Below are 17,109 nucleotides of genomic sequence, written 5' to 3'. Positions count from 1 at the left end.
TATTTGGTCCGGAATTTCATTTACCGAAACTACTGAAATTAATTTTTTTTGTTAAAATTAAACCAAAATCAAGAGATAGCCAATTGTCCACCATCTCTAAAATTAAACCAAAATGAAGAGAAAATTTGGCCCATTCCATATATTGGAAAGTTTTGAACCAAAATATCATTTTTCTAGTGGAAATGGACCTATATAGTCCGCCATGGAGCATTTGAGAATTGACAGCCCACAACGAATTGTTATTTGTAATTTTGACGAGGGTAATATCGTCAATGACAAGCAGTGAAGGGACTTTCACTGATTCAACGAAGTATGGTGACTGTCTGTTAAGCGTTAGACGAAAGGCATTGCGAAATGGAAGGGAACAAAATCAGCTTGCGGGCATTGGACCCAGATGATGATCGTGGTCTCAAAACAATGGCTGATTCTCATCAACCAATTAACTTTGAAGAAGCCCTCAAGCCCTTCTACCAAAGAGCTTCTGAAGCCGAGGTTTTGCATTCATTCATTCTTTATCCTCCTCTGTTTCTTTTATGAACAAATAAACCAAGAAACCGTAAAGATTTCTCTAATACTAGGGATTTAATAATCCTGTTGCATGCTAGCTTTAATGGGTTCTGTTAGGATTCTACAAGTATGCATGTCCAGTGGCTTCTTGACACTGCCAATGATTGAAACCGCATCATGCCCTTTGGGAATCATGTTTATTTTAAGCTTTCATGTTGTGATTTGATTGTTTGATGAAGCACGTTGATACTGTAGTTTGTTCTAGTTTTAAGGCATTTGCTTTTTCTATTCTGTCAACTTATGATTTTTAGTTACTAGTAAAACAGCCTGAGTCCAACAACTGGGTGGATACTATCTACTTTCGGCTTCACACATGTGTTAATTAGGAGAAACGGGGCGTATAACCTCTCCAAAGGTTCGCCTTAACTAAGATGTGGGATATCACAGGCATTGTAATTATTATGTACTTTTATTGAGAATCATGCAAAGAGCTCCATTCCTTGAACCGGTGTTCATGATATTTTGGATTGCCAAAGATTTGAGAGTATTTTTATGATTAATTCATTATAATGGTAATCTTTGGATTTTGTTAACAGGTTTCTTAGTGCGTTGAAAGTAATTGCTGACTTCAGCTGCATGTAACCAGCCGTGTTGAATTTAGATGAACTAATTTCAGAGTAACTATTTGAAAGGATGTTTAAGAGCTCATAAATTGAGATACTTGTCGTGTTGCAGGAATTTATATAATTTTTTTGTGTGTGTAATTTTTTGTTAGCCACTGTTTACAACCTATTACTACTGCTACAACTAGCTTGTTCAATGAGTTTTTCGTCATACTTGTATGGTTTCTATAACATACTACGATGATTACTTTATAGTTAACACTTCACACACTTGGATAACAGTACCTTTGAATGGGCTACTGTTGTCAATTTGGTCCTGAATTTTTGACAAAGAAATTCCATCTATCTTTTACTGGCTTTGGAAGAATGTATAATAAAATCAAAATTCTATATATATCTGTAAAATATTTTCTCTAAAAAGAAATAGAAGATGTAATTAGCTGCCAGATGCACCAAAGCTTGGTGTACCTCTAATTTTTTTAAGAAAATTTATGGTTTGTAATAAAATAATAGTTTATGAGCTGATGAATAATTTGTCTTCAATCATTGGTATTTGTTAAACTCATTCATTGCGAGGTGCCTATGTGAAGGAGTTACACTGGAATAATGATAATAGTCGGTCGTTATTATTATTATTATTTTTAATTTGTGAAACTTTCAGCTATTTTACCATTAATTCTGGTGGCTTAATATCTATTAATGGTTTTGTAAAGGAGCGGTTATTGAAGCTCGAAGCTGCCCTTGCGAGTAAGAAAGGTATCACTTAAGGCACTGGTGACTGATTGTATTGACATAGCTAAACCTAGTGCCTGACTTTATTACCTAAATTTGGAATCTCATGCAGATGCTGGAAATGAGGAACATCTGAAAACCATAAGTAACTTCCAGTCTAAAGCAGAGAATGATAATGCTGAGGTACTCTAAGAAAGGACAAAGGAAATTGCCTTTTTCTTTTTTCTTTATTTTTCTTGTTTATTTGGAGAATGGTGAAGAGAGTTTCAACTTTATGACTTTGACTTGCAGGCTGAGAAGCTTGCCACAGAATTTGAAAAACTCAAATATGTGAAACAAGCAGATGCTGGAGAGGGGGAACACCTGAAAACTATAAGAGACCTGCAGTCAGAGTTAGAGGATGCAAAAGCTGAGGCACTTTCCGAAAGGAAGAAGGTGATTGCATTTTTCCTCCCTCTGTTGATAATTTTTTTTTTTTTTTTTTTTGCTTTGGATAATGATGAAGAGAGCTACAACTTTTCGATTTTGACTTGCAGGCTGAGGAACTTGCTGCAGAAAATGAAAAACACAAGTATCGTATAAAACATCTCATCCGGGCATTGGAGGAGGCTGATCAAAAGTTGGGGAGTAGGTCAGGTATAATAAATCTTGGCGGTTATGTTAAGTCCCCAATTGACCTTTAAAATGCTTAAGCTTGAAGGTAAAAGCCCAAACAATAATATTCCTCCCTCGCTTGTCACATGGATCCACACATCAAACACAGATGGCCTCTTCTCTCTGTGATTAATTGATTTTTTTTTAATTAATCCATAGAATAACTGTTTGGGCATTCAAATACAAGGCCATAACTGCAAACATAATACCGTGTTAAGTAACCACTTGACTTAAAAGCCTAAGTTTGAAGGTTAAGGCCTAAACACTACTATTAAATTTTGATCAAGTTTTCACTATATCAGTATTATTTACTATTAAATGTTTTGATGTTACTGTTAGGTCTACAATTTTAGCATAGACTATTAAAGGTATTTCCCTGTTTGCTTGTCTGAAAAAATTTGATGGATTTCTTCTGTGATTAATTATTGGTCCGATCAAATAGTAGGCTGATCTTAAGTTGTCATGTTAACAGAGACTATTCAAAATTCATTTCAGAGTGTTAGCATTTCTTTGGCTGCTGGAGAGCCAGTTAAGTTCTAGCAAGTTTATCTGGATAGGATACATCTTTTTTTACAATCAAAAGACTATCCTCTGATGAATTCCTGAATTGTATAGTCATTGGAATTACACCAATGAACAAAAGGGAAGATTTTAACCAAGGAGTTTATATAAATAGAATCAAAGGTTTAGATAGTTTTTTGGCATAATAATTGAGCAACTTTAGATTTGATAGTGTCTAGGCTCAGTTTTAGAGGCTACAAGGTAAGTCAGTCGAGCTTCCAATAACACTGATGCCAAAATGATCATTATCAGCAACATTGAAGAAAATATATCTGGAAGTTTTTTGTTCTAGGTCCCATGTTTCGTCATTGACCCTCTTATTTGCAGTAGCAACAGTTTGTTAAATTACTGTCTCTGCGCATAAAATTCTTCTCCTCTTGAGGTTTGCTTAGTGTTCTGTCTTGTGCATTTCCACATGTTCATAATTGTCCCTGATGTGCATGATTTCTTTGGTGTCTTTAGATCATAATTCAGAAGCAACTGCACCGAAAATCCACAAGTTGGGTCATGAGCTAAGATGGCAATTTGTGAGAAAGCTAAGATGACAATTTGTGCTTCTCAACAATTGAGGGAGTATGCTACTCCATAATTTTGTGCTAAGATGACAATTTGTGCTTCTCAACAATTGAGGGATGTATGCTACTCCATAATTTTGTTCATACTATATGTTCTGTGAAGGGCTAATAAGAACATAGTCTTGTAGCTTAACATGGTTGACTTTTACTTGGTTGTAGACAAATTCCTGAAACCAAATCCCTTTTGCTTCTGGAAAATTGTTGCGAAGCATTCCAAGTTAGATTTATGCACAGTATTTGTGTGAATGGAGCTGATTTGTCATAGAAATTGAAAATGTCTTATCACAAATGTTGGATTTTTCTCAGTAACATGCATCGTTACCATGGCTTGTTTGAAGTCATTATTTGAGATTGAAGACTGAAAATTGAATTTCTTCCTTTGCATAGAGGTTTAACTGTTTAAGACTTTTCTGTGTTCAAATAGACTGACAATGGTCAGTGGACTAGCTCGAGCCTCCGCGTGTACTCTTTCCCATTTTACAAAATAATATGAAACAGTGACAGATTGCCTCAAAATCTCAAATATTTTGTGAAACTTGGAGATCTCTCCATCAATAAATTTAGATTTATGCGGACACGTTATTAAGTCATATGACTTAACAAAATTAGTATTGACACATTATTAAACCATATGAATTTATAGTAAATTGAATAATAATTTTTTCCTTTTTTTTCAAAAAGCATCCACTCATGAGAATATATATGGCTTAATATCATATGGTTTATAGATATATATAATGAGGACGTTGTTACTAAAATAAAAAAAAAATACAGTTTTTAGAACACTAATAGACAAAGTCCCCAACGTATATTTATTTAGATTCTCAAGAAACCTTTGAGGTTGTATGATACCAAAGTTGGATTCATTACAAATGACTAGTTGGCATTAACAGGGATCTATTTACAATTCTCCAGATAACAAAAAAGCGGTAAATCTATTAAATTTATTGCGCCCAAATCTCAAAATCATTTGCTAGTAACAGAAAGAGGACTTCACAACCGCAGTAATGAGAACTCTTAACTAAAGATGGTCAAACAGGGCAAATTCTGTGCAGCTCATCTCTCGCATTCAGATTCAAAACCAAAACCACAACCACAAGAAGCTGCTGTCTATGGCAATTGAATTGCTCCATTTTTCCCTATAAATTTTCGTGGAAAATCATCAGTATGAATAGGACCACATCAATGTAAATATACATGTATATATAACAGCCATCATCACAAATATAATTATGCATACATGTTTACAAAAATGAAACGTTTTTCATTTATCCTAAAGCAGCTTTTCCTTCCTCAATTTTTTTTCCCTCCTCTATGGTTTGTGAGTGTGTGCATTATGCATGAGAAAAATTTACCTTGTGATACTGAGGTGTCCAACGATGAAGCCATTCAATTTCCGTAAGGTAAATGAACAAGCCCAACAGAATATTTACAGACCATGGACAAAAGGGAGGAAGACAACAAAAGGGAGAACCATTTTTGTAAGCCCACTTGTACTTTCAGAGACAACCAAAGTGGTTGGCTATGTGTTCAATCAGATCATCTTTCCGAAGCTTAGAGTATGGTTTTATATTTAGTTTCTTCGCAAAGTTCCTCAGATCACCTAATTTCATATTTCTCAAGTGACTAGAAGTAAAGGGGGAAGATGCCACAGCCTCAGTGCAGGACTCAATTGAATGGGAGTCTGTGATTGAGAGGTCATCCTTACCTGCACTATCATTTGGGTCTCTGTGTGATTTTGATAAGTCCATTTCAAGGATTGGCAAACTTGTCTTCTTTTTTATTTTCTTTTTTGGCAGTGAAACTGCAATTTGCCTGTCATCCAGAGCACCATTGGGCTCATTAGCTTCAATTTGATGATGGTAAACTATTTTCTTGACTATCTTTCTGTCCATAAACTGATTTGAACTGGGAATGTCAGAGCCAAGTCCAGATTTCAATTGTCTCTTAGCTTTTGAAATTATAGATGAATTTGAAACAAGTTCAATAGAAAGAAAGCCTTCTCTTTCTTGAACACTCAGTGGATTTGACTCAATTTTTCTCTTAGCCTTCTGCTTTTGTGGCTGCATTGAGTACAAATCAAACTTCTCATCATTAGTGGCAGTTTCAACCACTTGAGCTTCTCCTGATTGCATTGATCCCTTATCAGGCTCTGCCTTGGTTGTATCTCTTCCTTCCTCATCCTGCAGCAGTGAATGTTGGTTATCAGTAGGACTAGCTCTTTCAACTTTGACAATATTATCAAAAGGTACCTTGGTTGTATCCCTCTCTTCCTTGTCTTGATGCTCTAAAAATGACGGCAGGGCAGAATGTTCATTACCACTAGGACTAGCTCTTTCAAACTCGACAATTTTTTCAAAAGGCGCCTTCATTTTATCTCTTCCTTCCTCATCTTGCAGCTCTAAAAGTGAAGGCAGGGCAAAATTTTCATTATCAGCAAGACTAACTCTTTCAACCTTGACAATTTTTTCAAAAGGTGCCTTGGTTGCCTCTCTTCTTTCCTTGTCTTGCAGCCCTAAAAGTGAAGGCAGGGCAGAATGTTCATTATAAGTACGACTAACTCTTTCAACCTTGACAATTTTTTCAAAGGTTTTCTATTCCCTTCTGCTCCTGAAGATGAAGATGAAGATAAAGAATCTATCTTGCCAGTCAGAGTCAATTTTGATTCTTTGATGCGCCGTTTACGTGCAGCTTTCTGAGCAAAATCACACAGTTTTTGATTAACATCACAGAATCCACCTTTTGCCTGTCTGACAGCATTTAAATTAGAGTCAGAATGATTTCGCCTCTGATTGAGACCGGCAGTATGTCTCAGACTAGCAGGACTAGCATCACCATTCCCAACTTCTAAATCATAAAGAGTAGCCAACACAGAATCAGAATTACATCTGCCGGAGTCACTTGCATGTTGCGAAGTATTAGGATTAACATCAGAATTTCCACATTTCTCCTGCCCGGAAACAGCTAACCTCGAATCAGAATTATTTCTGCTCGGATAAAAGCCGGACATTTGTTTCAAACCATCAAAACTTTTATCACCTCTAGCCTGCCTGGAAGTAGCAAACCTGGAATCTAAGTTATTTCTCCTCCCGCTGAGGCCAGTAGAATGACTCAAAGCACCATCACAGATATTTTGCAGGATAGCATTTGTAGGCTGCTCAGAAAAATACTCAATAAGAGCCTATTAAAGTGGCTAGATAAGCTCTATTCCCCACACCCCCCAAAAAAAATTGGGTACACAAGCTAATTGGAATATCTCACAAGCAAGTGCTACCTAAAAGTGCTTACAGTCAGGAACGGAGCCGAGAATTTTGTTCAGGCGGGCCAACTCTAAACACTATAAATTTTTGTCAAAATAATAAAAGAATTATAGCACATGAAAAGAATGGATGTGGGGAAGATTGATTTTTAGTGGTTGCAACAATTGAGGGAGTATTTTATCATACAATAAGAAAAATGATATTTTTGATAATTTGCAAAAATTGGAAGTTCAAACAAGGCATTTCATGATGCATTAAGAAAAGTGGTAGCCTTTTAATATTTTGACAAAAAAAAATTGAAAGTGCAGATGAGGCATCTCCCTACTCTCATCCTAACATGGCTCTGTCCCTGCCAGCAGTTAAATCTTAAGGTTTGCTTTGATGCAATTATATATATATATATATATATATATATATATATAAATAAATAATAGATTCTTGCACCTTGTCTACTTTTGGAGGATTTCCTTTGCCTTCAGGATTTGAAGATGCTTCCAAAATTTTGATTCCACCAGTTGTAATAGTGTGGTTTATGCTGACTTCATCATCTCTACCAACTTTCAAGCCAGACTTCCACATTGTTTTTATCTCCTTGTCAAGGTCAGTTTCATGTCTACAAGCATTTGAGTCTGGGTCTCTATCAATAGCATTTCCCGGCTGTTCATGGAAGGAGGAATATAAATTAATGAGAGCAAAAGAAAAATATCCTCTATAGGACGTAATGGGAAAAAGCTATCCCTCAATGCAGGTGGTGTATGTTCTTTCATCTGTGCAAACCAAATTGTCTTTCCTAGTACATGATCCTAGTAATTAATATTTTATATAGGTCAGAGGAGAGGGAGCTGCTAGTACCTTCAACATTTTACCAAGATTGTCACTCTCTCCCTAGGGTTTCAATGATGACTCTAATATCTGCTTTAGATGTATAATTATTTTCTTCTGCTTCCTCAGTTATAATTTTTTGATAAAAAGTGCCTGAATTTTTCTTCTTGTGTGAGTGGCTGGTGATAGTTTTCAAAGAATTTTTACAGGAATACTTAAACATGATATCTATAGGCTGTCCATGATAAGAAATACACAAGAAATTATTACTTACTTGACAAGGACTTGTAAAATAAAAAAAGGGGGTCGAGACGCTGGGAAGGATAAACCACTACAAGAAGTTCATGAAGTAATACAAAAGTAAAAGAAAAGGCTGCAAACGACCATTTCTAATAAGATTTTCAGTTCAACTTCACAACCAGAAGGCAAATATCTAGTATGATACTTCCATGGGTCGTCTTGATCTGAAATGTTTGTTTTTAAAATGTCTATGCTACACAGAAAGTACAACCCCTAAGGATGTTGAGATGCTTAGAATTACACTTGAAAATGTGCCATCCTGAATTCAATCACTCTACAGAACACCTGATCAATTTTTTGTTTCCTAGTTTTCCAATCATTAGACTTGCAGTTGCTGCTTCTTGAAGAATTTTGAGCTGATATAAATTGTTACAGAGAAGTGAGCAAATTACCTGAACCTTAATCATGTCTAGATTGTGTCTCCTCTTATCAGCAGTCTTCAAAGACAAATTTTGGATAACATTTTTGTCCTTGGTAGTAAAGCCAGGTTCTTTGGTTTCCCCCATACTGGCACTTTTCAAGTCAAAGCTGCTCATTATTTTCTTATAAGCAGCATGGCCAGCTTCCAGTGTCAAACAGTCTGGACTGGAGTTGGAATCTTCAGCATTACCATTTGTAAGCTGTTCATAATTAGAGCAGGGAGTTAAATGCAAAAGGAGACTAACTATGAATGGCTATGAAGAAGTATTTGGATACTTGTATAGAAATAAGAAAAAAGATATACAAAATACAAAACTTATTCATCCATGCACTCAAACACCAACATGAAGTTTCAATAGTTCCATTAGCCCTTTCAGAACATGTGCTAACAGAAGTTGAAGCATAAAAAGATAAAGCTAGTCATACCTTAATTGTTTCTGAATGGTTTGATTTATTCTCTTGAAGCATCAAAGATGCATTTAAGGTCGCACCATTTTCTGTAGGAGTTATACAGCATTCTTGAATTTCCTCTTTTATGGGGACAAAAGAATCAGACTGACTCAATTTTATGCTCTCATCCAAAGGTTCAGCTGCATGCTCCGGAGGAACAGAGCTGTCTAAGGCAACTACATCCAGAGTCTGCTCATTTGAAGGTTAAACATACAGTATCACATGTCAGCTCCTGGAAGAAAAGGAATAACATGCAGGTCTTGAAGAATAACATATGAGAGTGACATCAAATGGAAGTGAAGAGAGGGAAAATCAATATGCTGAGAAAAGATAATGAGGTTAGACATTACAAAATTAGAGTAATCCTACTCATGGAATGATACAATTATCAGCAATCTACTATTGATTCAATCCATTAGACCACAGGTATTAAAATTCCATTCTCGTTTCTTCTTAGAGGTACAAAAAAATGGAAAGGAAAAAAAAGGGGGAAAAGTTCTAGCTTGATATTATGGAACTTGTACACGATGCAGAAACAATACGTTGCTCAAGTACAGAGTGGAAAAAAGTGAGAATCTGCAAAATATATCATGGTCGGTGCTTGTTAGTTTAAAGTTGGAATCACTCACACACAAAGAGCATATAAATGGTAGAAAACTTGAATGGCCTGTAAAGGCTTCCTATATCCCCATTCAAAGTTGTCACATACTAGACAATTAAGAAATGACTAATAAAGAGTTTTCGAGGATGAACCTGTTTGTCTTTCTCTTGGAAGCAATCATTGAGTAGATCCTTTACTATTTCATGTATTTTCTTGGCAGGCTTCCTATGAATTAACAAACGGACATCAACATCATTCTTATCTCTATTCTTCAAAGTCCACACCATGAGAGAAAAGCAATCCAGCTTTTGTGTCAAAGCTTTACAGCATGTTTCAAACCAGTCATCATATTCAGCCCATGCTAACTCGCTTTGAAGGAATACCAAATCTTTTTCAAGTTCATCGATTTCAGTATCGGCCTTTGTGATCAAGATCCGTAGCACCTGTATGCAGTATTTCTCATTCAAAGCATCTTCTTCTATGACATCTACAATAATTAAAAAGAACCAAAAAAGAAGAAGATTCTATTAACATGCGAGTAAGCAGTCGTAAAAAGAAATTATCATGAAATCAAGGAGACAAAGAGAATTATTACCTAACCCATTACCAAAATGAAAGCCACACATCCACTCAGGTTGCATATAGCAAGGGATGTCTTGTGGAACTGAAAAGACATTATCCGGTTCAAATTCCATTTTGCATCTGTTTATACTGAAACCATAAAATTTAAATAAACAACATTAAAGTTCTCCCACAAGATACGATGCCAATATGAATATTCAAGTAATCAGGAAAATAGGGGCCGCAAAAATTTTAAAAAGAAAATTCCAAACAATGTATTATGAAAGGTCTGGTGGAAATACAGAGAAAGATAGCCCACATTCAAATTTCATATAGAGACATTCAAAATGCACGCCCACAAAGGTAAAAAGAAAAATTATTATTAAATGAATGATAACCCGCAGCAACGTGTCAAAAGGAAATTATTAAAAAAATGATAAAAAAATAACACATAAATCTGAATTAAACAAATGAACAAAAAAAAAAAAAAAGATAGCTCTATTATCGCTGCTCCACCGAGCACACAAATGATCATTGCCATCCAGCACAAGTGCACAACTGGATTAAGTCTCAAATAATACATCATTAACTTGTAAATTAAAGCGCAATTAATCATAATACAAATTAAAATTAAAATTAACATTAAAATTCAGCTCACATTAGATTTCAACGAAGGAAAAAAAAATTTGCAAGTGATAAACAGGAAGAATGTGCATAAAACAGAGATAAAATGCCGGAAAATTGGGGGAATGTGGCTTTCTAGGAAGCCAAACAGTACGAAATGAGAGTACCTGAAGTTATTGCTCCCCTCAGATTGAGCTAAAACGATATTATGACAAACATTTCTAGGGTTTCGAGATCTTGAATCAGAATGGGAAAGTGAAATTAGTGAGAGTGAAATTTTGTTTTCTGAAAGCAGGCTGAAGATTGAGGTAATTTATGATTTCGTTGAGGGTAATATTGGAAATGAGTGACACGTAATTGGACAAAGGGGTCCTTTGTGTCCTCGCGCGTTGAAGCCAGCTACTGTCATTGTGGGGCCCTTTTTTGACTCATTGGACTTTTTTTCGTTTTGTTTTGCATGCAAAATTGGCGCGGCCGTAACCGTTGATTCGTTGACTTGCCAAATCGCCAAATCCTATTGGTAAAAGAAGAAACGCTACGTATATGTGTGGGGTCCACTAAGAGTGAGAAATTTCTTCTGTTGTTTGGTTCATCGTACAGCCGCCGTTTCTACTTTTAATCCGACGGTGGTCCGGGACGATGACGTGGGTTGAGAACATAATGCCATCATTCCATGGAATAGAGTGGCAAGATGGTAAATAAAGACAATCTTACGTGCATTTTCAACAAATGTACGAACTACGAAACTTTATTTAATGCTTTTCTCGGTAATTATTTACAGCCGTGGATCACTTGCTTCCTGTAATGGTGAGCATTTTTGAATGGTAATGACTCGTGGTTTAATTTGGGGTTTTGCTAAATTATACTAACTCGGAATTAATTTTTTTGTATGGCTAACTATTGTTGCTTTGTTAAATAATTAAAGAGCTATGGGAGATTAATTTTAGATTAACTGTCAGTTATAGTGAATTTTGTTGTGCTCTCCCTTGTAACTGTTAGAAAATTGGTGGGTGCAGCAGGACCGCAGCTAAAATAAAATTGAAAATAAAATAAAGAACAAGCACAATAGAGGACACCGAAAATTACGTGGTTCGGCTTTTAGCCTACATCCACGGGCGAAGACAGAAGGAAATATTTTACTAGTGAAATAAGGATTACAAGTATTGTAAGATTTTAGCTCACTACCCAAAACCCCAATACACCTAATCTCTCACTCACTAGACACGCAAGAGTTTATTAAACTCTTGAAAACTCTCAACACTCAAAGAAAGAAAGATTTCTCTCGATAGAATTGAATTCAAAATGAAATGAGGAGCTCTGCCTTTTATAGCCAAAAAATGGCTATTAAATTATTATTTTTACCACCGTCTTCATTCTTCTATTTTCTTCTTTCCTCTTTTTTCTTCATTCCAAATTTGCTGCTGCCAAATTCTTCAACATTTTTTTTGGCCGGCTGTCAAAGCCAACTTTGCTTATTCAAGGGTTCTAGATGCAGTAGCTTCTAAATGCAGCCAAATTTGACATTCTCCCACTTGGAGATTAGATTGAGAATCAATCAATCTCCACACCATCCTTTCTGCTTCGCCATAATCATGTTGCCTACGTTGCTGCTAGGCCACAAGAGGATCTACTCCAGATAAACTTGTCAGCATTTATTGGCTTGGTCAAAACATCTGCTAGGTTCTCCTTTGTATGGATTTTCTGCAAATCCACACTTCCATCTTCCACTACTTCTCGAACGAAGTGATACTGAACTCCTATGTGCTTTGTTCTGGAATGAAAGGCTGGATTCCTTGCAATGTGCAAGGCACTCTGACTGTCACAAAACACAGGAATTTTCTGTTGTTTGTACCCGAGCTCCTCCAATAATCTTTGTATCCAAATAGCTTCCTTGCAAGCTTGTGTAGCTGCCATGTATTCTACTTCTGTTGTAGATAATGCCACAACGGTCTGCAGTTTCGAAGCCCAGCTTACAGTTGCTCCCGCAAGTGCAAACACATAACTTTGCTTATTCAAGGGTTCTAGATGCAGTAGCTTCTAGATGCAGCCAAATTTGACATTCTCCCACTTGGAGATTAGATTGAGAATCAATCAATCTCCACACCATCCTTTCTGCTTCGCCATAATCATGTTGCCTATGTTGCTGCTAGGCCACAAGAGGATCTACTCCAGATAAACTTGTCAGCATTTATTGGCTTGATCAAAACATCTGCTAGGTTCTCCTTTGTATGGATTTTCTGCAAATCCACACTTCCATCTTCCACTACTTCTCGAACGAAGTGATACTGAACTCCTATGTGCTTTGTTCTGGAATGAAAGGCTGGATTCCTTGCAATGTGCAAGGCACTCTGACTGTCACAAAACACAGGAATTTTCTGTTGTTTGTGCCCGAGCTCCTCCAATAATCTTTGTATCCAAATAGCTTCCTTGCAAGCTTGTGTAGCTGCCATGTATTCTGCTTCTGTTGTAGATAATGCCACAACGGTCTGCAGTTTCGAAACCCAGCTTACAGTTGCTCCCGCAAGTGCAAACACATAACTTTGCTTATTCAAGGGTTCTAGATGCAGTAGCTTCTAGATGCAGCCAAATTTGACAGTAACGTGGCACATAATTACATATGTGTTAAATTGTTTATTAACTAAGAGCACAACAATATTACAAGAGAAAGAAATAAAACAAATAGAAGACACAAAATCTAGAGATAAATTTTATTTAATTTCAAGTATATACAAATAAGACGATGAGCTCTCTTTTCATAGTCATATAACCATAAAAATGAAGTAAATAATTAGTAAATAAATACAACATTAGTCATAAGTTCTTTTAAGATAGTGAGAGTTATAAGAAATGAGGAGTTATTTGATGAGAAGATAAAAGATTGCTCTGATGAACATCCACATAAATTATAATTACTTCATAATATTCCTCCTTAGATGTTTATCTTACAAATAATATGTCTCATTGAAATCTTTGCTAGTAAAAACCTTATGAGAAAAAAACTAGCAAAGGAAAAAGAGTATACTATTCATTTGTGCCTTTGTACCTTATAGAGGTAGTGGTACAAATTGCCTCATTAAAGCTTTACTAAGAAAATCCAATGGGACAAAGGAAAAAGAATATAGTGCATAGAGTCTTCTATATCCATAACTCCCTTCCCTCCAATGAGAACACTTTCCCCCAAAGTGACATGGGTGCTTCAATGATTGATCATATTTTGTTTTAATCCTTTGGTTAAACAATCTACAAGATCAACACCATCTTTTTAAAGCTTGAATACATAATATAAAACCACCATATTGATTGAAAAATATCTCCATGTATGTATCTTCAGAATTTTGTTAATCTTCTTGAGTAAAACCAACCTTTAGCATGCATATCAAAGAAATAGTGTGATATTTTTTTCATACTATTTTGACAATTTTAAGTTTATGCAGCATATAATATAATTTACAATTATGCAATTTTCCAATGCCTTTGTAGGCAGAAGTTGGAATAAAATATGGTTCTTCGGGACCAAGATATATACAATTTTAGAATAAAACAATTTTAGAATATGAAATACTTCTAATATTTCTATTATATCATAATTCTATTTAATAAATTTCAATTTATAAGTTGAAAAAGATTCGATTATTTCAAGATCTTTCATCTTGAATTTTATTCATTCTTAAAAGGATAAAATTGTAACCTTAAAAGAATAAAATCGTAAGCTCTTCAAGAGTGTTTTCTATTTTTATATCATCAACATATTTTGCAAAAATTGCAAATTTAATTTTTAATTTTTAATAAAATCACATAGCGAAGTGGATAACAACATATCACACTTTTAACCTTAAGTCCTGATAGTTATAATATACAAAAGTATGATTATAGCTCTATCAAGAATATATAAAATGCAAGTGTTTTGATTTAATACTTCAAGTTTGATTTAATACTACAAGTACTTAGTTCTAGCATTTTATCATTCAAAGATAAATACATAAATTCTTTAATTTTATTTTGACGTAATATAGTTTAGATACAAATTTTATTAAGAAATTTTACGACTTTAGGTGTCTGGACTACATGTTAAAATTCTTTATATTTTGTTAATTAATTTTACATCTTCTAACATATGGACTACATGTCCAAATTTTGGTCAATTATATAAATCGATATTCTTTTACATTTTTTTGATTCAAGATCTTAAATATTTTATCATGACAACTCAATTTTTGCTGACGACAATCTTATGTCAATTTCAATTTTTCTCTTGCACCAAGTACCAACATATTATTGATTTGTCAATATATGCACCCAATGAGATCTTTTGAAACTTCTAATAAATATGTCTCTGTAATGGTTAAAGATCTCTTCTTTTTAATTTACACGCATGTCTTTTGTATGGCAATTTCAATCTTTTTATTTCCCACCATTTACCTCTTCAAGAGTATTTAAAATTCATTTTATAGTTGGTAGGGGCAATATATTCAATAATTTAATAAAAATCAAATATTTTGCTATACATGCAAACAAGGTCTCTTTAGAGCATCGAATTATTTCACTTCAACTTCTCAAGAATTAATTTTTTTGCACCAATTGATCTATTACATGCTTCAAGCATTCATATATTTATTTGTCTCATCATTTAATTCTTTAAGGACATCATATATATCAACCCACAATTATATTCTATTTGTGATTTTTCACTTTCATATATCAACAAATTCATCCAATAATCAATTAACAATGCACATTGTATAATAATCCTTTTGATCTTCAAGTTCAAATGAATTTACGTAAATATTAAGACGAGGTATGTATAATAATCCTTTTGATCTTCAAGTTCAAATGAATTTACGTAAATATTAAGACGAGGTAAAGTGATACATAAGATTATCATAAAATCAAATCATCCATCACGTATAGTTTTTCTATCCCTCATGATGGGAAGACCTTTTCATAAAATATAATACAAAATATTTATGCATAAATAATGGTGAATCATAACAAATAATAAATTGTTTCTATAAATTCATTTTTTCTTGATTTAAACAAAAATAAATTATCAAGAGAATCTTCTACCTCTTGATTAAAATTCTTCTGAATTTTATATAATTTGATACAGCCTGATTTGCAAATTTGCCATTTGAACTTCATCATTTCAAACTATGTAAGAAACTTTAGACTTATTGAAGTTCTTCACAAATTCTTTCAATTTCTAATTTGTTCCACTTCACATGGTGCAATATATTTATTGCAATCATTAATACTTAAATGGTGACCACTGCAATGTCAATAACTTTAATCACGGCATGTCTTGCACTAATCCCACAATTATTAAATAAACATTCGCTTCAAGGAATGAAAATATATGACTAGTAAGATGAGACCGATTCTTTACATCCAAAGCTTAATATATTGTTTATATATAAAAGGAAACAATGGCTTCAATATACATATTGACAATCTTAGATTGCTATTGCTGGAGCATAAATGAGCTATAAAATATTTACACATACCACATGTTAATATATTCTTGATGATTTTCTCCTCATATACATATAAAAACAAGAAAATCATACCATGACCTTTTGTTTGATCTTTTGATGATCACATGTTTTCTTTTATTTGTTTCAAAGAAACAAATTATCCATTTGGATATTCAATTTTCGCCCTTCAAGGAGATAAAATAAATCATCATTTTAATTCAATCCTTGAAACATCTTCCATTTATTATGTTATTTTTTCTTCAATTTTTTTTCTAAGAAACAATTATGCCTTATTTATGTAATCATTTTGTACCTCTTTCTGGGAGATATGGAGAAGGAAATTCATATATAGTCTTATACCACATATACATAAACTTATAACATTTATTTATCCTTCGGGAAGTAAAATATACACTTAATAGTGAATCATTGATAAAATATGTTCATGAATAATTATTCTAAAATTATGATGTTATTCACTCTGAAATCTGTTTCAATTGAATAGGCACCTGAGTCCTGACTGCCAGGAGTAATGTATACAGCTTTGGAGTTGTTCTTCTGGAGCTATTGACAGGAAGGAAGTTTGTTGACAAGACAAGACCAAGCAAAGAGCAATGCTTGGTGGATTGGGCCCGACCAAAACTAAATGACAAGAGAAAAATGCTGCAAATATTCACACTTCAGTATGATATATATATATATATATATATATATATATATATATATATATTTTATAGCAATTCAATATTAGAATATGAAATAGCAATATCAATAAATGGAACAATAGATAAATCTAATTCTCATAAAATATTTGTAATGATTAACAAAGGAATGAATTCATAGATCCATTCTCTTAAATTAGAAAAAAAAACATATAATATAATTTTAGACAAAATTCAAATAGTTCAATTCATACCTTTATGGTTAAGATCAAAAGAGAGAAATCTA

The 17,109-nt window shown here is 34.0% G+C and overlaps 3 protein-coding genes across 5 annotated transcripts; 1 reads left to right on the top strand and 2 right to left on the bottom strand.

The window, feature by feature from the left end:
• Positions 1-273: 273 nt before the first annotated feature.
• LOC18031317 (myosin-11) lies at positions 274-4,042 on the top strand. 3 transcript variants are annotated; one of them, XM_024192097.1, is made up of 7 exons: positions 274-492; positions 1,844-1,886; positions 1,975-2,045; positions 2,154-2,297; positions 2,399-2,498; positions 3,540-3,618; positions 3,679-4,042. In XM_024192097.1, exons 1-7 carry the CDS (start codon positions 355-357, stop codon positions 3,680-3,682), a joined length of 579 nt encoding a protein of 192 aa, XP_024047865.1. In that variant the 5' UTR covers positions 274-354; the 3' UTR covers positions 3,683-4,042. The 3 variants fall into 3 exon arrangements, with proteins under 3 accessions (XP_024047865.1, XP_024047870.1, XP_006421152.1); XM_024192102.1 differs by having other exon boundaries at positions 2,163-2,297; positions 3,540-4,042; XM_006421089.2 differs by lacking the exon at positions 3,679-4,042 and having other exon boundaries at positions 275-492; positions 2,399-2,562; positions 3,540-3,616.
• A 682-nt stretch (positions 4,043-4,724) lies between these two features.
• On the bottom strand, positions 4,725-6,167 carry LOC18031747. Its single transcript, XM_024189254.1, has 2 exons — positions 5,361-6,167; positions 4,725-4,791 (listed from the first exon to the last, which is right to left on the bottom strand). The coding sequence occupies exons 1-2, from the start codon at positions 6,022-6,024 to the stop codon at positions 4,763-4,765; spliced, it is 693 nt and encodes a 230-aa protein (XP_024045022.1). The 5' UTR covers positions 6,025-6,167; the 3' UTR covers positions 4,725-4,762.
• Positions 5,360-10,965, bottom strand: LOC18033173. The gene is made up of 7 exons (XM_024189247.1): positions 10,858-10,965; positions 10,101-10,216; positions 9,658-9,992; positions 8,881-9,093; positions 8,427-8,654; positions 7,357-7,569; positions 5,360-6,806 (listed from the first exon to the last, which is right to left on the bottom strand). The coding sequence occupies exons 2-7, from the start codon at positions 10,198-10,200 to the stop codon at positions 6,168-6,170; spliced, it is 1,728 nt and encodes a 575-aa protein (XP_024045015.1). The 5' UTR covers positions 10,201-10,216; positions 10,858-10,965; the 3' UTR covers positions 5,360-6,167.
• Positions 10,966-17,109: the final 6,144 nt, after the last annotated feature.

Source organism: Citrus clementina, unplaced genomic scaffold, assembly GCF_000493195.1.
Source record: "Citrus clementina cultivar Clemenules unplaced genomic scaffold, Citrus_clementina_v1.0 scaffold_9, whole genome shotgun sequence".
Taxonomy (NCBI): Eukaryota; Viridiplantae; Streptophyta; class Magnoliopsida; order Sapindales; family Rutaceae; genus Citrus; species Citrus x clementina.
The sequence above is the reverse complement of the archived record's forward strand: the minus strand, read 5'-3'. Positions and strand labels throughout refer to the sequence as shown.

What these genes read in the sequence shown, in the direction of transcription:
- LOC18031317 (XM_024192097.1), top strand. Translation starts at nt 355, where the DNA reads ATGGAAGGGAACAAAATCAGCTTGCGGGCATTGGACCCAGATGATGAT. An exon ending in CAGAGAATGATAATGCTGAG is followed by an intron (nt 2,046 to 2,153) that starts GTACTCTAAGAA and finishes TTTGACTTGCAG; the next exon opens with GCTGAGAAGCTTGCCACAGA. An exon ending in AAAGTTGGGGAGTAGGTCAG is followed by an intron (nt 2,499 to 3,539) that starts GTATAATAAATC and finishes TGGTGTCTTTAG; the next exon opens with ATCATAATTCAGAAGCAACT.
- LOC18031747 (XM_024189254.1), bottom strand. Translation starts at nt 6,024, where the DNA reads ATGAAGGCGCCTTTTGAAAAAATTGTCGAGTTTGAAAGAGCTAGTCCT. An exon ending in AGACCCAAATGATAGTGCAG is followed by an intron (nt 4,792 to 5,360) that starts GTAAGGATGACC and finishes GAAAATTTATAG; the next exon opens with GGAAAAATGGAGCAATTCAA.
- LOC18033173 (XM_024189247.1), bottom strand. Translation starts at nt 10,200, where the DNA reads ATGGAATTTGAACCGGATAATGTCTTTTCAGTTCCACAAGACATCCCT. An exon ending in TCATTTTGGTAATGGGTTAG is followed by an intron (nt 9,993 to 10,100) that starts GTAATAATTCTC and finishes TAATTATTGTAG; the next exon opens with ATGTCATAGAAGAAGATGCT. An exon ending in TAGACATGATTAAGGTTCAG is followed by an intron (nt 7,570 to 8,426) that starts GTAATTTGCTCA and finishes TTCCATGAACAG; the next exon opens with CCGGGAAATGCTATTGATAG.